The sequence below is a fragment of the Micromonas commoda genome, chromosome 9 (genome assembly GCF_000090985.2).
Source record: "Micromonas commoda chromosome 9, complete sequence".
Classification (NCBI taxonomy): Eukaryota; Viridiplantae; Chlorophyta; class Mamiellophyceae; order Mamiellales; family Mamiellaceae; genus Micromonas; species Micromonas commoda.
In genome coordinates this window covers 406,731-430,730 of record NC_013046.1, presented here as the reverse complement: position 1 = coordinate 430,730, position 24,000 = coordinate 406,731, and the positions used below count along the sequence as shown (strand labels likewise).

Sequence of the window (24,000 nt, the reverse complement as noted above, 5' to 3'; positions counted from 1 at the left end):
ATCGACGCCAGGGAATGGGTTCAAGGGCCCGGCGCTGACGCGACGCGTGCGATCATCAATGAACGGGCATTGTGTATCATACCGCGAAGATACGAGAGGAGCGCCGCGTGTGCATAGTCTTTTTTTAAGTCTTTGTTATGCACGGAGCCATGAAAAGAGTTTACGCCTCGTGTCACACCTCTCGCGCGCGCTTCTTCGTGCTCTGAGAAGAACCCTTGCCCGCGCGGTACTCCTGAATCTTACGTTTCCTCGCCGCGGTTCTCTTCTCCGCCTTGGCCAGCCTCGCCCGCGCCGCCTTCTCCGGGTCCGTCACAGCCTCCAACGCCTTCATCTTCCGTCTCCGCTCCCGCCGTCCCGCTATGCGCTTTTGAACAGTGGCGTACGCGACGCCAAACGCACCCGCGGGAAGGTTAGAACGCATCACCTCCAACGCCTCCCGCGCCAGTTCCCTGTGCTCCTCCGCCACGCCCACGACCGCGTCGTCCGCGCACAGCACCGCGGGAAGGAGCAGGGGCGCCGCGCACGCGGGCTTCGCCTTGAAACCTTCGGCGCCGAGCGACGCGGCGACGGCGGCGCACCACCGGAGCGAAGCCGCTCTCGCCGCGCCCACGCCGCCCGCGCCAACCTTGCCCATCCTTCGGAACAGCCACGGGTACGGCGGCCGTTGACTCGCGTCATCCTTCTCGCCATTCGCGTCCTCCTTCTCGCCCTTCGCGTCGCTCGGCACCTTCTCCGCGTCGTCGTCGTCGTCTTCCGATCCGTCTTCCGATCCGTCTTCCGATTCGTACTCCGATGCGGCGGCTGTTTGCAAGAGGACGACGGTGGCGAACGTCAGGTTCTTCACCGTCTGTTCCGCGAGCCCGGCGTCCAACTCGACGGCGCCGGCGCCGGTGCCCTGTTCCAGCACCGCGACGCACGAACGCGCGACGCGCTCCAGCCGCAGCGGCCCGTCCTCCGCCTTACCCGCCGCGAGCGCCGACGCCATCGCGCGGCCCTCCGTCGCGAGCCTGTGCCCGACGACTCGAGACGCCGCGTGTTGCACCCACTGGTGCCGGTGCAGCAGCAGCGCCTGCGCGCCCGACCAGACGGCGTCCGGGGCGTCGAACCGACCGGCGGGGCCGGTCACGGCGTCGGACGCGACCCGGTCGTCGTCGTCGTCTGGCGTTACGGGCGTTACGGACGTCAGAGCCTCCGGGCATCTCGCAGCCGTTTTTTCCACGAGGAGCAACGCGTAATACGCCGTCTGCCAACCGCGAACGGTGTCGTCGTCGTCGTCCTCGTCGCCGCCGTTCTCCGGGTCGTGCTCGTGCAGCGCGGACGCGACGTGGGGTCGCGCCGTCGCCACCGCGCGCGCCGCTTCCCTCGGCGCGGCGGTGACGGCGAGTCCGAGCGTCTGCATCGCGGCTCGTCGCAACCGCGGGTCAGCCGTCGCGGCGGTGGTGGACGAAACGGTCGAGTAAGAGCTCCTCGCGCACCAGCCGACGGCGAGGGCGAGGAGCTTACGACCCGCGCTCGTGCCGGCGACGCGCTTGAGCAGCGCCGTGAGCGCCTCGCCCGCGGCGCGCCTGCAGTTGGCGTCCTCGTCCGCGCCCAGTCTCGCGACCATGGGGACGAAGAGGAACGTGGCCTGCGCCTCGACAGCCTCCGCGGGAAATCTCGAGACGACGTCCCTGAGGCAGTTCATGGCGCTCAGTCTCCCGGAGGCGTGCTGATACTCCAGGTTGGCGGCGAGCGCCTCGAGGTGCTGCTGAAGTCTCCTCTCGCCGAGCGGATAGTCCAACAGGAACTGTACCAACGCCTGCGCGCACAGCTCGCGGACATCCTTGGCGTTGGCTCTGACGACTAAACTGGAAACCGTCTTCATGCAGTCGTACACCTCGGGAAGAAGCGGCCTCCTCGCGAGCACCGCGCGCATCAGCGAAAAGGTTGTCGATCGTTGTTCCTCCCTGTGGTCCCCCTCTAAATCTCCGAAAGCGAAGGTGATGATGAACCTGAACTGAGCATCCGTGGGCGTAAACGCCGCGTGGCGCTTCAACAGGTTGTTGAGGAGCTTGAGGCAATCCTGCGCCAGTTGCTGGTTGGGCGAATTGCATTCGCGCAAAAGAGCCATGATACGACGAGCCAACGCTCCCGTCGACGAGTCGAACGCGGCGAGTTTCATGGTGGACAGCTGCGCGAGGCAGCGCACCGCGAGCGGCGGGATGGACGAGCGCTTCGACGACAGCGCGCGAACCGCGAGAGGGACAACGCCCTCGAGAATCGCTTCTCGCCTCTCACCCAACGCCGCGCCGCCGCCGCCGACGCCCTTCTCGCCGGACATCTTGCGAAGCAGCGCGCGGAGCAGTCCGAGCGCGAACGTGACCAACAGATCGAAGTTCGGAGGAACCTCCTCGTCGCTCCTAGCGTGGGCGATGACGGCCGCGACGCCGACCTTCTTCTTCGATTTGCCGCCGGCTGATTCCTCCTCCGGCGGGGCATCGTCGTCGGAGTCTCCGCCGTATTTCGCCTTCTTGTACCTGTCGCCGGCCTCCGGTCCCTTGTCTTCCTTTAGATACTTGTCGGACCCGGCGGCAGGGAGCTTGATGAGGTACCTGCGTTCGTGTGGGGAGATGGCGGTGCGTGAGCGATTGGGTTTCATCGTTGGATGGAATCTCGTACGATGCGTGTGAACGGTTGTAAATGTGACCCCCGTCGAGGCGCGTCCCGCGCTCATGACGACCACCATCGGTCCAAATGAAGCGCGCGGGAGCCCCAGGGGGCGTTGATCTACTCAGCGTGAAACGGGACATCATTCGCGTATCGGTCACGCGACGAGTACGGAGAAATTGCTGAGCCCTGCGAACGAGACGAAGAAAACCCCGCGAGAAGAAAAACCGATCGCCGAGGTGGGCGCTCCACTTACCATCCGTTCTCCCAGACCCTGTTACCCATCTCTTTCTCGCCCCTTTGCTTCATGCCGAGCGTGTACGTGTCGACTTCCAGGTGACCCTGCGCCACGGCCTCGTCGTACTCCGCCTGTCGCTCCTCCTGACTGATACCGTCGTTCACGACCGAGTGCACAAGCACCAACGTCTCCTCAGGGCTCGCGTGCGGGTTATTCAGCAAACCCTTCTGCACCGAGGTCAGGCACGCCTCGAGCTGGCGCTTCAGGCTCGGCGCGTCCGCCGCGTGCAGCCTGCGCGTCACCGGCGACAGCAGCGCGGGAAGCGACCGCGGGCACGGGGCGTTCGCCGCTAAGATCGTGAGAACCTCGTGCGATCGGCACCGCTTCGCCTCCTGGTACGCGCCGCGAATGGCGTCTACGTTTCGCTCCTCGGCGGCTCTGCCGAAGATGTCGGCGTCGAGGAGGGGAACGATCTCGTCCAGCGCCGTCTCCACGTCGTCCGGTGCCGCGCCGTGCACGCAGGCGTCCACCAGCGAGAACAGCGTCGCGCCCAACACGTGCGTCATGAAACCTCGGTCCAACCGGTTGGAAAGGAGTTGGACGACTTGGGGTAGGGTTCTGCACCCGAGGCCTTTGGCGGCGGCGGCCAGCGCGGCGCGCGCGCTGTCCCTCACGCCCTGCGCGCGCGAGCGGAGACAGTTGGCGATCTTGCCCAGCACGCGGCCGATGTCCGCGTCGAGGTCCTGCTCCGGGAGGAGTCTCAGCAACGAGACGACGGCGGCGGAGGCGGCGGGCCGAACCGTGCCACCCTTACCCTCCTTGTCCTCGACGACGGTGAGTTTCTCCAGGTGGGGGAGGATATCGGCGCGAAGCGTGGCGACGACGGCGGGGTGGATGGGCTTACACACCACGTTCGTGGCCTCCTCGCCCTCCGCCTCGTCTTCAAACTCGTGGAAGCTCTCGAGCACCGTCGCCGCGGCGCGGATGTGAAGCGCCTTGCTGCCCTCGACGTTGAACCCCCGCCTCGCCGCGCGGTTGCCGCCAGCCTTGCGCAGCATCCACAGCAGAAGGTCGCGGTAGGACGCCCACGGGAGCGCCGACGCGAGCGACCCGATCGCGGCGGCCGCGGTAGACGCCACGTCGGCGCCGCCGTCGCCCAAGGACGCCACCGCCAGCGGCGCGAGATACCCGTTAATCGTCGCAAACGGAATCGTCCCATCCTCGCAAGCCTTGGCCATCTTTCGCAGCGCCCGGCACCGCCGGTGCGCCTGCAGGTGGCCCATGTTTGCGAAGAAGTCTTGGTCGCCATTGTCCGCGTCGTCCGCGAGCTTCGCCGCGCCGGGCGCCGCGGACGGCCAAGACAGCGCGAGGCGCCTGAACGCGGCTATCGCCTCCTGCCTCGTCGTCGCCTCGGGAGATCGGAGCAAACCGCGGATGCCCGGCGCCAATACGCCGGCGACGGCGCCGGCGAGCGACGCCTCGGACGCCCTCGCGGCCGCCGCGGCGCGCTCCGCCGCGGTAGACATGCCCGCGACCGGATCGAAGTCATCGCCGTCGTCGCCGCCCGCCGCCGCGTCCTCGTCATCCTCGCCCGCCGCCTCTTCAGCCTCATCGGCGTCGTCGTCGTCGTCGTCGACATCATCATCATCATCATCATCGTCATCGTCGACGACCTTCATGGGTGCGTCGCCCGTCCCGCCCGATCGAACCGCCGCGTCGAGGAACCTCCCCAGCGCCGCCGCCGCCGCGTGTCTCAGCGCCATATCCTGTCCCCGCAACTCGTGAATCACGTGATTCAGCACCGGAACAACCGACGCGGAAGGCACTCCGAAGAACCACTCCGCGGTGCACTCGTCGTATGCGCCAAGCCTCGCGTCGTAGTCGACGCCGTCGATCGAGTCCCTCGCGTCCGCGTGGAACCCTTGGAGTATCCCCGCGCACGCGTCCGCCGCCTCGTCGTGCACGGCGACGGCGCTCCACGCGTTGCACAGCGCCCGACGAGCCGTCCTCGACCGCAATCGGCCAAAGAGGGGCGCGAGAGCGGAGCGATGCCGCGCCGCCGCCGCCGTCGCCGCCGTCGCGTCCTCCCGCGACATCTCGTCGCTCCTCGGGGGGATCACCGCGGCGAGCGCGCCGAGCACCTCCGCGGCGGCGGATTCGTCCAGCCGTTTCAGGGCGAGCACCGGCACGAGCGTATCCGCGATGGCCGCAGACGCCGCCGCGCGGCCGAGAAGCGGCCCGAGGCGTTTCAGCACGGCGAGTTCCCTGCCGGACGCCCCGGCGGAGACGCCCGCGTTGCGAGCGGCGCCCTTCTCCGTCGCGGCGGCGATCTTCGACCCCGGGGTTTGCGCGCGTCGACCCCTGGCGGCTCGAGCGGCGAGCGCAGCCTGGAGCGCGTCAAGCAGCGAAGGGGCGTGCGCGCGAAGGAGACGTGACGCGACGTGTTCGCGTTCGACCGCTTCTCCTCCTCCTTTCCCGTCGCCGTCTCCATCGTGCGTGCCGTGCGCCTTAAACTTGGCCTCCTCCGCGCGTTCGATGAGGGATTCGGCGGTGGAGAGGGCGGCGGCTCGCGTGGCGGGGGACGCGAAGGGTGCTCCCAGGGCGCGCCACAGCTGCGGGAGGAGAGAAATCGCGTCGGCGCGTTCGAGCAGCGGCGCGAGGTCGTCGTCCTCGGCGAGCGCGGCGACGATGGAGAGCGCGGGTGGGGGATGCGACGCCGCGGATTCGGCAGCCATTCGTTCCGCCATGGGTTTCACCGCGGACAGCATCGCGTCCCAATAGGGCGAATAGTCGAAATCCGGGTGGCGCTGGAAGAGAGCGCCGAGGAAGCGGACGGCGAGCGACCGAACCTCCCTCGCGTCCCTGTGCGCCTGCCCGGGCGCGAGCGCTCTTCGCGCATCGTTCGCGTCCTCCTCGTCCTCGCCGTTGACGTCGTCATCCTCGTCGACGTCGTCGTCGTCGACCGCGGGGTCGGGTTCGTTCAGCCTCGCCTCGCGCGCCCTCGCGGCGGATTCGCAAATATCCGAGCTCGCGGCGAGCATCTCCACCGTCATGGCCAGCAGCGGGTGCAGGTAAGCCTTCGTGTGTTCCGCCATCACCTTCAACAAGTCACCCGCGGCGCGAAGAAAACCGGAGGGAACCTTACTCCCCGACCCGACCAGCCCGGCAACCTTCGCCTCCCTCGCCATTCCGAGCCACGTCGTCGCCATCTCCTCCCCGCCGTGTCCGCTCGCCGTCACGACCAGCGCGTCGAGCCACGGGGTTCCAATCGTCGGAACGACGGCGCCGTCCACGCGACCGTGACGCGGCTCCATCGGGGAGATGACCGAGTGAATCAGCGGCACAATCTCCGGCGGGTCCAGTCGACTGATCCAACGCAACGCCGCGACGCGGTGAGGCGCGAACCTCCCCGTTCGTCGCTTCAGCCGCGGCAGCAAACATCGCACGACCAACGCGGCGAACGCGGGTCTGTTTTCCGGGTCGACGACGGCCCGCTGATCCTCGCTCTCCCCCGGTTCGACGCGCAACGCGATCAACTCGTCCTTCATCGTGTTCGGATCGGTCACCCTGGCGAGTCGGTCGGCGATGTCCGGGGTCAAGTGCGGCAGGCGCCACTGGCCGAGGCACCGCACCGCGAGCGTCGCGAGGTCCGGCTCATCCGCGCCGACGCACCGCTCGAGGATGGCCCGCACGCCGTCTCCCGTGCCGGCCATCGCACGCACAGCCTTGCCGCCCGAGAGGCCGTCCTTGACAACCTTGAGCCACTCGCGCAAACCCCCGCGCCACGCCTTTCCGGCTCGAGTCGACCCGTCGGGTTTCGGCGCGTTGTACGCGAGGAAAAGCGATGCGAGGGGCGCGGGGTGACGCGACGCCGCCGCCGGGGACGACGCCACCGACCGAAGCAGCAAGCCGAGCCTCTGCCACCGCTCGGTGCCAGCCTCGGTCGGGAAAGTCTCGCGTTCCATCCGCCGCTGAAGCGCCTCCGCAGCCTCGTCAGACGCTCCCGCCAACCGCGCGGCGCCGGGACGGTCGTCGTGCCACTCGCCCTTCTTTCGCCCGTGCGCCGCCGCGTTGATCGCCGCCGCGTCGTGCGCGTCGAGGCACCGCGTCTGATACGACTTCAAGTCTTCGAACAGAGCCGTCCACGCGGGTTCAAACTCCTTCCGTTCGGTGAGGGCGCCGAACAGCTTGTGCGTCTCCGGCCACACCGTCGCCAGTCGGATGTGCAGCGCGCCGAGCGCACACGTCGAGAGCGCCTCCGCCGCGTCCGGACCCAGCACCTCCTGTTCAACCGCCCGTCGCATCGCCGCTATCGACACCTGCGCGGTTTTCGCAAACTCCATCACGTTGGGACCGCCGGTGACGTCGTGCACGTCAACCTCGTTGACCTTCAGCCACCGGTGCAGGCACTCGGCGAGCGATCTCGGCGTGTCGTTGGCGCCGGCGGCGCGCGCGTCCGCCGCGTCGCACTCCCCGCTCGCGTCCGCCACCGCGCAGAGGTAACGCAGCGCGCCCACCCGCTGGTGCCGGCTCGGGGACTTGAGCCGCCGGCTGTGTCGGGTCACCGCTTCGCCGAAGGAACCAATCGCCGACGGATCGGACGCCCCGGCGAGGAGATCCGCCGCGGCGACGAGCGCCGCGGGGTACTCGCCCTCGAGGTCGCCCACCCGCGCCGCGATCCGAACGTCGACGTTCTCCGATCGCGGCTCGGGGCCCGCCGCGGCTCTCGCGGCCATCGCCGCGGCGAGGACGGCGGCGGCGTCGCCCGAGGAGGAAGCCGCCGCGTAGCCCGCATCCGCCGCCGGTAAGCCGTCGACGGCGTCGGCGCCCATCGCCCCGAGCGCCCACGCGATGGCGTCGGCCGTCGCGCGTCGAACCCCGTCGCGCGCGGCGCAGTGCGGTAACGCGCGGAGGAGCGCCCACCGTCGCCTCGCCGGCGTCTGACCCGATTCCGACCCGCCTCTTTTGTTCGACGACTCGCATCGAGCGGCGATCTTCGCGGCGGCTGCGGGCGCGGCGCGCAGGACAATCTCGCCCTCGCCGCCGTCCAGACGCGATAGGACGTCGCATACGTCGCCGAGGAGCGCCGCGGCGGCGTCGGCGTCGACGACACGGGACGAGTCCTTGGAGTCGTCCTTTGACGAACCGTCGCCGGATGCCGACCATCCGAGGTCGAGCAACCGCGCGATGGTCGGCGCGGCGGCTGGAAGGAGCGCGGAGAGCGCCGCCGCCGCCGCGGGCGACCCGTCGACCGCTCGGCTCCTCAGCGACGAGACAAACGCGTAGGAATCACCCGGCGGCGCTCGCGCCAGGGCGACGCCCCAGTCCCCGGCTGCTCTCGCGATCGAGTCGGGTCCCCGGGACGCGCCCGCCACCTTGTCGTGCGCGTCCACGCACGCGAGGCACAGCCGGTGGGTGCGCGACGCCAGGAGCGAGGCGGCGGCGTCGTCACCGGCGTTAGCGGCGGTTTTCAGCGCGGGCATCGCGGACCGGCGGATGAGGTCAAACACCGGCTCGTAGTCTTCGACGCGAGCGCCGTTGTACACCTCCACGGCGGCGGCGACGACGCCGAGGCTCCTCGCCGCGCGTTCCGTCGCTTCTTCGGCGTCGTCTTCCCCATCCTCGCCGTGTTCCTTGTCCGAGTCTGATTCGTCGTCCTCCTCCTCCTCCTCGTACTCCTCCCCGCCGCGCTTCTCTCCTCCCGCGTCGGCGCACGCGTGTCGAGCCGCGCGCAGCACGTGCTCCCACATCACCCCGCACTTACCGCGCCTCGTGTGCTTGGCGAGGGAATCCACCGCGCCCTCCGCCACGGTGTACGCCCTGGCCAGCCTCTCGTCGGAGGAGGAGGTGGCCAAGGGTTTAGTCCCGTCGGTTTCGTCCCCAGCGCCCACCGTCGGCGCTAGTTTGGGTGGACGGAGGATTCGGGCGAGCAGACGCGGCGCGCGCGAGTGCAGCCCGTGCGCGGCGCCCTTCATGGCCTCCGCGAGCAGCGCACCGGCCGCGTCGGAGTTGTTCAGCATCTCCTTCTTCGTAGCCGCCCGGGTCCGTTCCTCAAACCTTCGAGGTCGAGCGTCGACGACGCTCCGAGGAATTTTTCCCTCGCCGTCCTCCTCCCCGTCGCCGTCCTCCTCCCCGTCGCCGTCCGCCGAAGCCCCCGCCTCCACCGTGACCGTGGTGTCTTCGGACGTCGCCTCGGCGAGAATCGCGCGGACGCCGTCCTCCACGGCGGCGTCCGGCGCCGCGCGCAGCAAAAACGCCGCAGCCTGCGCGGCGAACTGCCTGACGTGCCGCGACCTGTGCCGCCGCAGCGACCGCGTGTGTCGCAACGCCAGCGGGAGGTCCGCCGCGAGCTGCCGCTGCAGCCACTTCAGCACCCTCGCGAGACACGCGAACACGTGCTCGAGCAGCTCCGGTTCCCTCTCAGCCCCGTCCATCAGCAGCCGCGACAGCGCGCCGGTGACGTCGCCGAGTCTCTTCAAAAAATCTCCTCGGAGGTCCCGGGCCAGCGCCGATAGGCACGCGAGCAGCGCCTCGAGCGAGTGCCTCGCGCCCATGGTGAGCCGGCGCAGCAGGGCGTCGAGCACCGCGTCCTGGTGCAGCACGAGCTGGGGCAGGGACTGGCACAGCTGCATCACCTCTCGCGAGTAGTCGCCAAAGTCTGCGCCGCAGTTGAGCTCGGCCCACTTGAGCAAGGTTTCGTGCGTAAAGTTGGACGACCCGTCGAGGGGCGCGGTGCGCAGCTCGCCGGAGGTCCTGTGCACGTCGACGTCCACCTCCCCGACGCGCTCCGCGAAGGTCTTGAAGTGTCTCTTGCGCACCTTCGGGGGCTTACGACCGAGCGCGTTGCGCGCGTCCTCGTCGTCGGACGAGACGTAGCTTCCATCGCTGTCGGAGCCATCGCCAGCGTCGGCGGCGGCCGCGCGCCGATTCTTTCGGTCCTCCTCCCTGCCGTCGAAGAAGTTGCCGAACTTGGCCTTCACGAACTTGGCATCGTCCTTCTTCTGTTGCTTCTTGCTGACCTTCAGGTCCGGGTCGATGAAGCCGCGGCGGCGCTTGTTCGTCACGCTCTTCGCCGCCTTGCTCTTCTTCTTGCCGCCCGCCTTGGGTGGCATCGTTCCCGCAGGTGCCCGCCGACTACGACCAAAATAACGCCGATACCGATGGGCTATTGACCCGCTCCGCGACCCCTCCCTTCGGGTTCACGCGGCGTGCGGCCGGGTATCGAACGCGCGGGCGATGCGCTCGGCGGCCCTGGCGTGTCTAAACGCGCGTGCGACCCTTCACCACGCCGTCAACCCCCGCGTCGCGAGGTGTGCTGCCCAGCAGCACGCAACGAAACCTGCCCGTGCGTAAATGCGCCGTGCGCAACAGAAGTGTCCGGCCATACGGTCGGTCTGACGCAGCCGCCAAAAACTGTGGGCGCACGTCGTAAAGCGTCGCCCGCCTCCCCGCGCGCTCCCTCTTTCGGCGGCACCCGCGCAGACACCACCTGCCGGCTGCGACGCACCAAGCGAACACTTAGGACACCATGGTGCGCCCCGCGCTCCTCACTTCGACCGTGACGCGCCGCCCGACCCGCGATCGCGTCCGCGGGTGAACCGATCGCCTGCTGGGACTGCGAAAGATGGGTTCTTTAGGGTTCGAGGGTATTTTTGCTGCGACCCTCGGACGGGCGGTGCCCTCAGCCTTTATTCATCCGGCGAATCGTCCCGGCGCGTCCCTCCGCGACCCGCTAACACGCGTTTCCCGTCATCCAACCAACGCAGGCGTCCAAGTTCTGGGGAGGCGACAGCTCGGACTCCGACTCCGAGTCCAGCTCCAGCTCCTCCAGCTCCGACTCCGGTTCCGATTCGGGTTCCTCCTCCTCCTCCTCTTCCTCCTCTTCCTCCTCCTCGGATTCGGATGCGGGCCCGTCCAAGTACCTCCAGGCCGGCTCCTCGGACGACTCGGACTCGGACGAGGAGCGCGTCGTTCGATCCGCCAAGGACAAGAGGTTCATCGAGCTGAGGCAGACGGTCGATGAGGTGGCCAACAAGTCGAAGATCAACGACTGGCTCACGGTGACTACCCTATTCGATAAGCTCAATAAGCAGCTGGAGAAGACCATGCGGACCGCGCAGACGACCACGGTGCCCAAGTTCTACTTCCGGTGCCTCGCGCGCCTCGAGGACTCCGTCGAGGCTGTCTTTGCCGACAAGCCCACCATCAAGAAGTTTTCATCCACCAACTCGAAAGCGTTCAACTCGATCAGGCAGAGGCTCCGCAAGCACCAGAGGGACGATCCCGTCATGGCCGCGGGCGTCGCCGCGGCTCGGGAGAAGATGGAATCGACCGACGAGGAGATGTCGGACTCCGACTCCGACTCTGACGACGAGGGCGCCAAGCCGCAGACCGCCGCCGATGATGATGACGACGACGGCTTCGAGACTGTCGGCAAGGGGGGCAAGACCACGTCCAAGAAGGACAAGTCCGGCGCCCAGCCCGCCGAGGTGCTTGACGTGATGAAGTGCCCCAAGGAGAAAATCACCTACGAGATGGTCGATAAGAAGCTGAAGGAGATCATCGCGTCGCGCGGTAAGAAGGGAACGGACAGGCACGAAAACGTCGAATCGCTCATCTACCTCGCCGAGGTTTCCAAGTGCGCGGCGCAGGAGATCGAGGTGCTCATCATGCTCATCTCCGCGCAGTTCGACATCAGCGGCAGCATGTCCACGCACATGCCCATCCCGATCTGGAAGCGGTGCGTCAACAACCTGCTCCGCGTTCGGCAGCTCCTCTCGGCGAACTCTCAAATCACCCTCACCGAGACGGCGGAGCCCGAGGCTCGGCCCGCCGCGGACGAGATCGTCGCGGGGGCGCCCGTTCAGCTGTGGGGCTCCCTGTGCGCCTTCGCCGAGCGTCTCGACGACGAGTACTTCAAGTCCATGCAGTCGATCGACCCGCACACGAAGGAGTACGTCTTTCGCATGCAGGACGAGGCGCTGTTTATCATCCTCGCCAACGAGGTCATCTCCTACTACGTCGAGCGCAACAACACCGAGGTGGTCTGCAAGCTGTCCCTCCGACTCCTCGAGCACCTCTACTACAAGCCCGCGACGGTGTACGAGGCTCTTCGCAAGTTTGCGACGGGTAAGCTCGCCGAGGCTGACGAACTCGCCGTAGACGAGAAAAAAGCCGCCGCCGCCAGGGCTGCCAAGGAGGAGGCGGACGCGAGGCGCGCGAAGGAGGCTGAGGAGGAGGGCGACGAGTACCTCGACGACGAGGACGCCGATGAGGCCGAGGCTAAGGAGGCTTCCGAGATTCCCTACCCCGCCGGTTTCACCTTCCCGGCTCCCGAGCTCCCCAACGTTCTCTCGACGCTCTCGCTTCGCATCTACAAGGATGGCGACGAGCGAAGCAAGGCGCGCGCGATGCTCTGCGACATCTTCAACAAGGGCCTCGAGGGCGACTTCCGCCGCGGCAGGGACCTCATGCTCATGTCCCACCTCCAGGAGAACATCTCGCACACCGACATCGCCACGCAGATTCTTTTCAACCGCGCCATGGCGCAGCTCGGACTCGCCGCGTTTCGCGCCGGTTTGTTCACCGAGGCTCAGGCGTGCCTCTCGGAGCTCTACATGGGCGGACGCGTGCGCGAGCTGCTCGCTCAGGGTGTCACGCAGTCGCGCTTCCACGACCGCAGCGTGGAGCAGGAGAAGCTCGAGCGCCGCCGCCAGATGCCCTTCCACATGCACGTCAACCTCGAGCTCCTCGAGAGCGTGCACCTGGTGTGCTCGATGCTGCAGGAGGTGCCCTACATGGCCAACAGCATGCGCCGCGCGCGCAGCAACAACAAGCCGTTCGCGCGGCTCGTTGACAACTACGAGAGGCAGACGTTCAACGGCCCGCCGGAGAACATCCGCGATCACATCATGGCCGCCACGCGCAAGATGCTCGACGGCAAGTGGAAGGACGCCAAGGAGCTCATCCTCGGCCTCGACGTGTGGAAGCTGCTGCCCGGGGACAAGGACGCCGTGCTGGTCAACGTCACCAGGCGTCTCAAGGAGGAGGCGATGCGAACGTACCTCTTCCAGTTCGCGGCTCAGTACGCGTCCGTCTCCCTCGACATCCTCGCGGAGATGTTCGAGCTCGATTTCAAGGCTGCGTACTCGCTGGTGTCTCGCATGATCATGTCCGAGGAGCTCCAAGGCATGTGCGACGACGTCACCAGGACCGTGGTCATGTCCCACGTCGAGCCCAGCCGGCTGCAGTCCCTCGCGATGACCTTCGCGGAGAAGTGCGCCGTGCTCCTGGACGCCAACGAGCGCGCGTTGGAGCTTCACGTGGGCGCCGGCGGCGCTCAGCTCTTTGACTTTGAGGACGAAGCCGCGTCGGGTCCCTCTGGCGGACGCGGAAGCCGAAGGGGCGGCCGCGGGGGCCGCGGCGGCGACGGCGACGACGACGGCAACAGACGCGGCGGCAGGGGCGGCAGGGGCGGCAGGGGCGGCAGGGACGACGGCGGACGCGGAGGGGGACGAAGGAGGGGCGATCGCTACGGCTCGTTCCACGACGGCGACTTCTCCAAGCGCGGCGGCGGAAAGTTTAAGAAGGAGGCGAAGAATCCGGATGAGGACCGGAAGGAGCGCATGGTGTCGCTCGGCGGCGGTCGCAAGCCCCGCGGCGGCCAGTGGCGCTGAAGCGCCGCTAGCGACATCTCCGAATAACCATTCAATCGTCACACACCAAATGTTACAAGCAAGCGGAGCTAGTGATACAACAGGAGTCTTCAAAAATACATCGAGGTCGCTCGGACGGGCGCGTCGTCGATCACAAGGCGCCCGGGTCTTCGGAGGTTACCATGGAGGCGGCGAGCGCGGCGGTGGCGTGCTCGCGCATCACGTCCCCGTTCACTTTCCTCATGTTCTCCAGCGCCAAGCGCCTGCTGTTCTGCCACTCGAAGTCGTCCTCGGCGTAGGCGGCTCTCACCTCCATGACGCGCATGGCGATCTCGGGCGACGCCTTGGACAGCAGGCGCATGAACGCGTCCGCGTCTTTCACGGGGTTTTCCTCGAGGAAGTTGAGGAGGAACTCGTGCACGTTGACGACGCGTCTGACCTCGCGCGTGGCGGAGTCCGAGTCGACGTCGTGCGCTTCCTGGTCCGCACCGTCCGTCCCATCCTTCGTGTTTATCTTTGGCGCGGCGTTTTCGGTCTGGTCGATGACGATCCAGCACGCGATGTACGTGAACATTGACTCCATCATCATCGCCGCCTTCTTTTCCGGCGTGGTGCCGCCGAACGCGCCGGGCGGCACGCTCATCTTGTCGTCGCAGTCGAACTCGGCGACGAGCCGCAGCGAGGACGACCTTCGGCGATGGCGGGAGTCGCGGGAGTCGCGGGGTTTTCGGCGGTTCGCGAGCAGGACGCGGGGAGCGCCGAGGGAGACGGAAGCGCGAGCTCGGAGGTGCGGAGCGGCCCTCGAATGGACGCGGGCGGCGGTCGAAGGGATGGACCCGAGGCCCAAGGTTGCGGTCGCGAGCATCGAAGCGGTCATCGGTGCCGTTGTTACTGGGCACGACCACGAAACAGACGGATCGAAAATTGGCTTTTTCGAGATCCGACGACGCGTTTCAGCAGTTCACGAGAGATGGCTCGGCGCCGGCGCGCTCCAGTTTATCATATGATAGCGAAGCCAAGGGCGCCTCGTGATTGGTGGGAGCAGTGCAAAGAAAAAAGGGGAGGGGTTTGCGGCGAGCATATCGACGCGCGCACGCGCACGTCGGACAGTCCATCGACGCGAATTGCACTCGCGGGGACCAACCCGCGCTACCATGCGGACCTGGAAGGCTGCGAACCCGCCGCGTGATGCCGGACGTCGCCGTGCTCTCGGGAAGCCGATGTTGAATGCGTCGTCCCTTGGGCTTCTTTTTTACGCGATCCTCTCTTCTTTCGCGGGGGTCGCGTGGGGCGTACAGGTCGCGTGTGGCGAGACTCATACGTGCGCGATCGTCGGCGAGGGTAGGCTAAAGTGCTGGGGAGACAATGGGTCCGGCCAGCTCGGCATCAACAAGAGTTTTGTCTCGCGAGTCGACTCCCCGTACTTCGTGGACATGCCCGGGAACCTCACCGTGACGAGCATCGCTTTGGGAAGTTCTCACACCTGTGCGGTTTTGGCCGATGCCTCACTCTGGTGTTGGGGATGGAACATATATGGTCAGTTGGGAGATGAAACATATGATGATTCACATACCCCGACCGCGGTCAAGACCCTAGGTCCAGGCACCACATCGAGCGTCGCCTGCGGTTCCGACTTCACGTGCGCGATCCTCAAGGGAGTTGGGTCAGTCAAATGCTGGGGAACCACGCGCACCTCAACTGGTACCTCAACTGTCCCAACCTCAACTGTCCCAATCGCCTTGGATATTGGAAGTGGGCGAACGGCCTTAAACATCACCACTGGACACAGTCATGCGTGCGTTCTCCTTGACGACCGCTCGGTCAAGTGTTGGGGGGATAACACCGAAGGTCAAGTTGGGAACGGTGGCCCAAACGTCATTTCCACGCCGACAGCGATAGACGTCGGCGGTGCTGGAGTAGTGAGCAACATCACCGCGGGAGGGTTCTCAACGTGTGCGATTCGCGTCGGCGGAACTGTCATGTGCTGGGGTGATAACGACTCCGGACAGCTCGGCATCGACGCAATCGATCAGCAAGAACACACCGACAAAGCAGACAGGATAGTCCCGACTGAGTCAGCCGCGTCCGATCTTGTGACGCAGATTTCAATGGGTTCTGCTGGGACGGCGTGTGCCGTGCTCAAAAACGGCAAGGCAGACTGCTGGGGCGCATACATATCAGAAGGTCCCTACGGAACTAATTGGAATCAGCAGGGAAGTGGCGTTCGTCGGCGACTCTTACAGAACTTCGCTTTAGTTGAAATACAATACTCGGAGCATGGGAAAGCGGTCAGTGTCAGCGTAGGCTCTGGTCACGCATGCGTGGTACTGGAAGACGAGTCGATATGGTGCTGGGGCAGGGATGATGCTGGCCAGGTTGGAGACGGCCCTGGGAGCCAAACGGGGAATGGATATCATCCGAGAATGGTGACTTGCGGTACAAATAAGTACGCCGGGAGCACGTCCTGCACATCTTGCCCGAGCGGGAAGGTCAATCCAGCGGGTGACGCTGTTTATGGCTCATATGCAGGCACGTGCAAGCTTCCTCCTTCTCCCGCTCCTGTGCCTCAGAGTGAGAGGGAGTGCGGGTCCGTTGCGCCGACGTCGTACAGCTTGCTTACCGATTCATGCGCCGCTTGCTTCGCCGGATTCTACACGAGCAACTCGAGCGTGTACTACGATTGCGGCACATCTTGGATATACTACTTTTCGCCGAAATATGTCACGTTCGACGGATCGCAACCTACGTGGAACGGAGGAGCTTACCTCCACCATAATTACGGGCGATCGGATTCGGCGGGGTCTTGGCTATATCAATCTAGTTGGATGTACGCTGCGAGCGCGACGTTCAAAGGGTTTGACTGCACCACAGGCGACCTATCAGGGGGATTGACGCCATCAAGTTTCGCCGGCATCGAAGCGGCGGCGGTGTACGACAGGAATGTCGACGGCGGCACGTGGCAGTACTCATCGGGCGGTGGCGACTACGGCACGAACCAATGGGTCATGAATAACCTCTGCGCGCCGGCATGTGCTTGTGCAACTCCAGAGCCGACTCCGGAGCCTCCTCCTACTCCGAATGAAATCAGTTCGCCGCCGCCGCCATCGGCGCCGCCGCCATCGGCTTCCACTCCTGCGGCGAAGAAGGAAGCTGCAGAGACGAGGGAGAAAGCCGAGAAGACCCGCGACGCTATGCTCACCGGCGTCACGAACGCAAAGCTGAAGAAGAAGGCCAAGCTCCTCGCAGACGCGGCAATCAGCGGGAAGAAGGTGAAGAAGATGTCCGCCAAGCTGACAGCCGCTGACGAGGACACCGCGTGCTCGGACTACTATACCAAGGCGGGGCTCTCCAGCTCACTCGGCGCGTGCATCGCGACGGCGGCATCAAGGCGTCGGTCACTCGCCGCGACGACGTATGACGTCTCTGTTTTTTTCAGCGAGGCTGAGGTCGACGACGCAACGCTGACTGCTGCCGAGAACTCGCTCAAGGCAGAGGGCGTGACGGGTGTCGAGACGAGTGACCCCATCGACCCTATCGCCGAACTCGGGACGATCGACGGCGTGGACACGAGCACCTTGGAGTCGTTCAAGACCGAGGCGGCTGCCGCAGCGGCGACGATGCCGCCTTCTCCACCGCCGCCCCCAATCTCCCGGCCTCCACCTGGACCGCCTGTCCCTAACCTCATCCAAGACGACGACGACCACGCATCCACAAACCAAGGCTTATTCATTCTCCTCACGATGACCGCCCTAAACTTTCTGTTGTAATGTGTATGGTAAAACGCGACGACTACATTACTTCGCGTCTCTCGTCACGCCTTGGCGACAGCCGACGGGGCGGCGCAGACGTAGTCCAGCAAGAACACGCTCGCCTCCGCCGTCTGCTCTAAATCGTCGTGCAATGTCGCGAACGCCTTCGCCAGCCTCCTCAGCGCGGGCAGCAACCGCTGGTCGCACCCCGCCGCGGCGCCCACCAGCGCGCCCGCGCCGCCCCCGCCCCCGTGCGCCGCCGAGTGGATGGCCCGCCCGTGCGCGACGCAGAGCTCGCGGGTCCACCTGAGCATGAGGTGCGCGTGCGGGCCCTTTGTCACCCTCTCCGCGATCGCCTCGAGGAGCGGCGCGAGGAGCGAGGTGGGGAAGTCGCGAAGCGCGGACGCCACCGCATCCGGCGCAACCGCCTCCAAGGTCTCCGCGACGAGAGTCTCGTCGTCGTCGGCGCCCCGCAGCCGCAGCGCCATGAGCAGGGCGAGCCTCGCGTCGCCGTGCCGCAGCGCGCGTCTCGCGGCGTTTGGCGTGACGTCCTCGCCGAGGTCCGTGGGATCGAACGAGGCGCCGTTGTCGCGCGTGAACACCATGACGCCCTCCGTGGTGGACGCCGCCCAACCCTGGCCGGTTGGCGCGAACGTGACGTGTTTGCACCGAATCACCGGACGCTTCTTCTTGTCCAATCCTTGAGATCGAGAAGATCCCGCGCCGCCCAGCGAGCCGGTGCCCGGGAGGTTTCCGCCCGGCCCGCCGCTGCCGACGGCGCCCCGCCCTCGGTCGCCGCGTCTGTACCCCTCGTCGTCCTCCTCCGAGTCGGACGCGGGTAACAGATCCATGGGCCCCGCGTCGGTGACCCGATTAGAATCCAGGCGCTCGATCGTCCCGTCCAGCGCCTTGCTCTTGCTCAGCGGGAACTTCTTCAGCAGCGCGCGGCCGTCGACGTCGTACATGCACACGTACTTGCCGTTTCCGCCCGCGAGCAGCAGCGCGCCGTCGGCCGAGTACGCCAGCGTCTTGAACGATTTGCCGGCTTTGGCCGTGGCGCTTCGCAAATCGCCAATCACCTTACCGCCCGCCATGTCCCGCCTTCCCTCGATCGTCCCCTGCAACTGCGCGTCGTTGGGGTTCCAGAGGAACACCTGGCCGTCCAGAGTGCTGACCGCGACCTGTTTCCCGTCGGGTCGGAACGCCACGGCGAGGACGTCGTGCGCGTGTGGTAGGATATCCGTCTGGCCCCTGCCCTCGTACACGTCCCAGAGACGAACAGACTTATCCCACGACCCCGAAGCGAGGAGCGCGGACTCGGGAGAGAAAGAGAGGGACGTGACGGGTCCCTGGTGGCCAGAGAGGATGTCGAGCATGCGACCGGTTTTCATGGACCAGATGTGAATCTGGAACGTGTCCTGCGAGCCTGCGTCGGTCGCGCGGCGGGTCAGCGAGGGTCAGCGAGGGAAACTCGAAAGGAGCGTCGGCGCGGGATGAACGAACGTGCGACGACGTGCGCGGGCGCCCCGGGAGATCAGTGTTAAAAAGCTCGTATTGTTTTTGTGTCTCAGCAGCAAAAGTCAGAGTTGGATTTTCGTTGTAACAATCATCCTTTCCCCCGGAGTTGGCGTCGAGAAGCCGTCGCAAAAGCCGTCGAGAAAAATGGGAAAAAGAAAAGCAAGATGGGGACGGAGACGCGTGACTCACCCGCGCAAACAACCTCGCCCGAGGGATCTACCGCCAGCGATATGAACTGCGCCGGCTCGGGACTCGTCAGCGTCCTGAAGTTACGGTACCGCATGAGGTCGAACGCCCGAACGGTACCGTCCAGCGACGCGGATACAACCGCGTGGCCGGATGGGGCAAACGTCACCGCCGCCACCGGCGCCTTGTGCTCGGTGAACGTGATGAAACAGCTCCCGGTGGCCGTGCTCCACACCTTCACCTTGTTATCGTCAGCCGCCGTCGCTATCATGCTCCCGTCCGGCGCGTACGCGCACATGTTCACGTCGAAGTAGTGCCCCTGCTGCTTGTACACGTAAGCTTCCGACTGCCACTCCCACACGACAACCTGCCCGAGCCTGGCGCAGCCGAGCGCGATCCAGTCGCCGGTTTCGTTCCACTGGCACGCGCTGACTTTCTGTTGAGAGATGGACAGCGTGTGGACAACCTCGAAAGAACCGGGGCTGAGCCTGTGGAGGGTGAACACCCCGTGCCCGAATCCCGCGCAGAGCATCCCCGTCCCCGGATGGTACGCCGCGCACGTGAGCTTCGCGGGCATGTGAAAAAAGTGTTTTCCCTCCATCCGCCACCTGCGAACGGTCACGCCGTCGCCGCCCCGCAGGGAATCGCGCCCGCCCCGCTGGCCCTTATCCCCGCGCCTGGAGACGTCGTCGTCGACTTCCTCGTCCACCAGCCGCCACTCGAACAGCGCCCCGTCTTTGCTCACCGTGTACGCCGCGTCCCCGCCGGCGCCCGCAAACGACACGTAGCACAGCTGCTCCCTGTGCCCCGCCAGCGTCGGCGGCACGTACCCCTCCATGTGGTTGGCGCTGTATATCCTCGCGGTGAGGTCTTTAGAGCCCACGATGATCCAGCGGGAGTCCGGGGACCAGGCGAGGCACGTGGCCTCGTCGTACATCCCGCCGTACGTTCTAAGAAGTCGAAACGGCGCAAACTCTTTGAGCATCGTCGGCGTGGCCCAGATCTGCACGAGCTTACCGACGCACACGGCGAAGGACCGGCCGCACGGGGAGAACTCGCAGTGGGAAACCTTGCCCTTGAAGTTCATGTGGTGCAACACCACGCGTTTCCTGCGAGGGGCGGCGGGGCGGATGAGGTCGATGGGTCAGTTTCGGAGGCGTCCGTCGCCGGGTGGGCTCGACGTGTTTTTTTGCGGCGGTGCGCTGGGTCGGCGCGCGCCGCGAGTGGCGTTCGCCGCGAGAGCCTCGGTGAGCATAGTTGTCCGTCACGAAACAGTCGGTTCTCAACAACGAATTAACTCATTTTTTGTATCGTCACAGGCGGCGGCCGTCGAGAGGACTCGGCGGCCCGGGGCGGGACCCGCGTCGGGGGACGCCCCGACGATGAGGGTTGGTCGTCGGCCGGGCACCCGGGGTTGGGGAGAGTCGAGGCACCCACCTGAGGTTGACCAGCAGCGCGCGACCGTCGGTATCGAACGATATCATGTGTGAGCCAGTGGGCGACACCGCGATGCATCGAATTTCCGTCAGGTTCTCGCACGGCAGCGTCTGGCTCGAGCTCATCTGCAGGTCCACCTCCATCACTCGGTTGCCCACGGAGGTTAGCAGGTGGTTGCCGCTCATGCACAGGTTGCCCCCGCGGTAGGGGGCGCCCAACAGGTTATTGAAGCGATAGTGCGCCATCGTGTCGCTCCGCAACTACGAGCTCACCGCTCCGCGCCGCTTTCCGGCCGCCGACGCGCCTCCTTTCGCGGGAGCGAGTGCGGAAGGAGCGGAAGGAGCGAAAGGGAAACCTCGATTTACAAGTATGACAGCGCCGCCGCCGGCCGTCGGCGGTGTCACGCGAAATCGTTTCTCGTCGGCAGCCAGCACAACGAGCGGCGTCGACGCGGGTAGGGGAAGATGGCCAAGTCGAAAGCCGGCGACGACGGGTCGGCGATGAAGAAAAGGAAGGCGCCGAGCAACCCCGACGTCGGCGGCGCCAAGTCCAAGAAGGTCGCGGGCGCGTCGGCGAAAAAGCGCGGCGGGGCGACGGCGGAGCAGCGATGGCGACCGATGCCCGTGCGGCTCGACTTTGGGTCGGCGTTCTGCAGGCACGTGTTCCTCCGCGCGCCGTCCAAGGGTGCGGACGGCGCGGAGGAGGGTACCGCGCTCTTCGTCGCGGCCGTGCCCCCGGGGTGGAGCAAGTCGACGCTGCGCGAGTTCATGTCGCGGTTCGGCGACGTCGCGGACGCGTCCCTCGTGACGCTCGACTCCGCGCCCGACGTGGCGGGAGGCTTGGTGCGCTTCGCGGACGCGAGGGGGACGAAGAAAGCGCTGGCGGCGGCGGTGCGCGGAGGCGCGCCGCTCGACCCGCCGGACAGCACGGCGCGCGCGGTCGGGCTCGAGTCCTGGGTGGCGGACTTCAGGGACGCCGCCCCGCCCCCGGAGGTGCTCCAATCGCGGATAGACGAGTGGTTCGTCGAGTTTGAGGCGGAGGCGGCGCGAAAAGAGGCGGCGGCGAGGGCGACGGGAGGGGACGACGGCTGGACCGTCGTGGAGGCGAAGCGCGGCAGGCGCAAGACGACGGACGGCGAGGGAACCAGCGTCGGGGGCATCCGCGCGGCGACGGCGGACGCGCGGCGCACCGACGGGCCGAAGATTCGGGAAAACTTTTACCGATTTCAGCAGCGGGAGAAGCGGCGGAACGAGCTCTTCGAGCTGAAGCGGGCGTTCGCGGCGGACAAGGACAGGGTCGCCAAGCTCAAGGCCAGTCGCAAGTTCAAGCCCATGTGATGTCACGAGAGTCGTGCCCATCGACGCGGCGACGAGTCAAACGACGAGATTACCGTGTGTGGTTTTTGGTTAATTTCATCGCCGGTTTCAACCCCGCCCGTTCCCCTACGCGAGCGTTCACTCGACGCCCGCCGTGTCCATCTCGCTCTTTACGATATCCAGCTCGCTCTTTGTCATCTCGAGCTTCGTGTCCAACACCTTCAGCGCGTTCAGCACGATCGTCTCCGGCGGCAGCGCCCCCGTGCTCTCCACCGTGAACAGGAACGTGTCCTCCTTTGCGCGAATGTCCACCAGCCCGGGCTTGCCCATGTCCTCGGCCCACTTGAGGCACTCGCCGTCGTACGTGTACGACTCGGGCATGTTGACCTCGACCTTCCGAGTCTGATCGTTGTACCTGAACACCGGCGTCGGGGAGGACTCCACGAACTTTATCTTCTCCTCCTCCGTGAGCGTCGCCATGAGGTCCTCGTTGATGGTGATCTCCGGCTCGAATCGGTACACCGCGGTGGCGACGGGTTGCCACTTGGCGTGGTCCCGCCCGACCCCTTTGCGCGCCACGCATCGCATGTTGATCTCCTGATTCTTGCGCAGCTTGAGGATGAGGATGGGGTGCTTGTCGCCGTCCGCCTGGGACCCGTCCGCGGGGGCGCCCGACGCCGTGGCGTCGCCGAACGCGCGCCCGCTCGGGCGGTAGTGCACGGGCTTGACGGTGTCGTACTGCGTGTAGTCGCCGTTGATCAAGAGATCGTTGGAGGTGACGTCCTCGGTCTGGTCGCTCACGCACTTGACCCTGAGCTCGATGGGGACGTCCGTCACGGTCTCGTCGTCGCCCGCGTAGTCGTAAGGGAACTCCATGTCGGCAGCCTTGTGCGAGACGAGCGGGATGAGTCCGAGGCGGTGCGCGATGAATTCGTCGCAGAGGCACGACGAGTTCTCGATCACCTCGACGAGGTCGATGGCGATGGTTGGCACCTCCGCGATGATCACGCGGCGGAGCGCGTTGGCGATCGAGGTGTCCGTGCCGGTGAGAACGAACTTGATCGTGTCTTCGGTCATCTCCTGCACCACGATGTTGGGCCGCCTCTGCCGGGGATCCCCGTCCGCCTTCGACATCCTGTCAAATTAACCCCTCTGATCCGAGCGCCTGGCTCTCCCCCTTTCTGAACGATCGAGACGCGCGCGACGAGTTCGATCGGAGCCTTCGGTCTGCGAAGAGACCTGCGACGTCCAACGCGGAGCCTCCTTCGCGGGAAGTTCTCCCCCCTGAACTGTGCGCGCACCCGGGGAACGGGCACGTCTCAAAACCCTTGATTTCACTGACTGGGCTGTTCGAGCCCGCCTTTTTCTCCAGGTTTGAGAGGAGTGGCTCCTCACAGTCTGCCGGCGCGCGTCTGTCGACGGGCACCATGGCCATGGGAACGGGGAAACTCCGCGCTGCGACGAATCGAGTCAGGTACACATCCTGGAGCATCCCGATTCCCCCGCACGGCCCCTCCTCACAGCGCCACCCCGGGTCGTTCTCATCCCCCGACTCTCCAACAAACTCTCACCAAATCTCATCCCGACTCCCAACCCCACCACAGGACGTCGGCGGCGAATAACACGAGCGAGATCTGGACTGAACTCATCGGCGTCCAGCAGAACAAGGATGCCGGGTCCAACACCGCCATCGAGGCCTCCATCAAGGCCCCAGGGCGAATCGGCGGCGCGGGCGTCGGCACCGGCTTCCACCGCCGACGCAAGGGCACCGCGGGGGACGAGGCGGTCATCCACCCCACCGAGGCGCTCGTCGCGTTGGCGAGGCTCAACGCGGCGAAGGCGAGATCGGATGGGAATCCCGAGGGGTCGCGAGGGTTCTGCGCCAAGTGCGGCGGTAGCGGGCACCTCTCCACGCAGTGCACGAACCAGTACTCGCTGCTGAAGGACGACGACGACGAGGGCGGTGTCGAAGGCGGATTGAGCTCATCGTCCTCTTCGTCGGATTCGGGGCGAAAGAAGAGGAAAAAGAGCAAGAAGAGCAAGAAGAGCCGATCTAAGGGCAAGAAGAAGCGGAAGAAGAGCGACTACTCATCGTCGTCGGAGGACAGACGGCGGAAACGGCGGCGGAGCAAGAAGAAAAAGTCGAAGAAGCGCTCGAGGTCGTCCTCCAGTAGCGACTCATCATCGGACTCCTCCTCGGACTCCGATTAGATCACGGTTAGCCAACACGTCAACTAACACATCAGATGTGTGTA

At 66.0% G+C, this 24,000-nt stretch overlaps 7 protein-coding genes and 1 pseudogene across 7 annotated transcripts, besides 1 other annotated feature; 4 read left to right on the top strand and 4 right to left on the bottom strand.

The window, feature by feature from the left end:
• Positions 1–172: 172 nt before the first annotated feature.
• Positions 173–9,996, bottom strand: UTP20 (predicted protein; the record flags this gene model as incomplete). The annotated part of the gene is made up of 2 exons (XM_002504194.1): positions 173–2,591; positions 2,903–9,996. 2 exons carry the CDS (start codon positions 9,994–9,996, stop codon positions 173–175), a joined length of 9,513 nt encoding a protein of 3,170 aa, XP_002504240.1.
• Positions 9,997–10,649: 653 nt separating this feature from the next.
• EIF38 lies at positions 10,650–13,560 on the top strand (annotated as a pseudogene; the record flags this gene model as incomplete).
• Positions 10,650–13,560: a sequence feature (predicted protein).
• Positions 13,561–13,596: 36 nt separating this feature from the next.
• MICPUN_108874 (predicted protein) lies at positions 13,597–14,416 on the bottom strand. The gene has a single exon (XM_002504193.1). The coding sequence runs from the start codon at positions 14,402–14,404 to the stop codon at positions 13,691–13,693; it is 714 nt and encodes a 237-aa protein (XP_002504239.1). The 5' UTR covers positions 14,405–14,416; the 3' UTR covers positions 13,597–13,690.
• Positions 14,417–14,972: 556 nt separating this feature from the next.
• MICPUN_50521 (predicted protein) lies at positions 14,973–17,321 on the top strand (the record flags this gene model as incomplete). The annotated part of the gene is made up of 2 exons (XM_002504497.1): positions 14,973–16,449; positions 16,641–17,321. The coding sequence occupies 2 exons, from the start codon at positions 14,973–14,975 to the stop codon at positions 16,841–16,843; spliced, it is 1,680 nt and encodes a 559-aa protein (XP_002504543.1). The 3' UTR covers positions 16,844–17,321.
• Positions 17,322–17,350: 29 nt separating this feature from the next.
• Positions 17,351–20,674, bottom strand: PWP2 (U3 snoRNA-associated protein 1 Pwp2; the record flags this gene model as incomplete). The annotated part of the gene is made up of 3 exons (XM_002504192.1): positions 17,351–18,714; positions 18,996–20,101; positions 20,430–20,674. 3 exons carry the CDS (start codon positions 20,672–20,674, stop codon positions 17,351–17,353), a joined length of 2,715 nt encoding a protein of 904 aa, XP_002504238.1.
• Positions 20,675–20,893: 219 nt separating this feature from the next.
• Positions 20,894–21,766, top strand: MICPUN_61227 (predicted protein; the record flags this gene model as incomplete). The annotated part of the gene is made up of 1 exon (XM_002504496.1): positions 20,894–21,766. The coding sequence occupies one exon, from the start codon at positions 20,894–20,896 to the stop codon at positions 21,764–21,766; it is 873 nt and encodes a 290-aa protein (XP_002504542.1).
• A 117-nt stretch (positions 21,767–21,883) lies between these two features.
• RPB3 (dna-directed RNA polymerase II polypeptide a) lies at positions 21,884–22,879 on the bottom strand (the record flags this gene model as incomplete). Its single annotated transcript, XM_002504191.1, has 1 exon — positions 21,884–22,879. The coding sequence occupies one exon, from the start codon at positions 22,877–22,879 to the stop codon at positions 21,884–21,886; it is 996 nt and encodes a 331-aa protein (XP_002504237.1).
• A 293-nt stretch (positions 22,880–23,172) lies between these two features.
• On the top strand, positions 23,173–23,956 carry MICPUN_61225 (predicted protein; the record flags this gene model as incomplete). Its single annotated transcript, XM_002504495.1, has 2 exons — positions 23,173–23,219; positions 23,350–23,956. The coding sequence occupies 2 exons, from the start codon at positions 23,173–23,175 to the stop codon at positions 23,954–23,956; spliced, it is 654 nt and encodes a 217-aa protein (XP_002504541.1).
• Between the last annotated feature and the right edge of the window lie 44 nt (positions 23,957–24,000).

Excerpts from the sequence above, each read along its gene's own strand:
- MICPUN_108874 (XM_002504193.1), bottom strand. The coding sequence starts at position 14,404 with ATGCTCGCGACCGCAACCTTGGGCCTCGGGTCCATCCCTTCGACCGCC.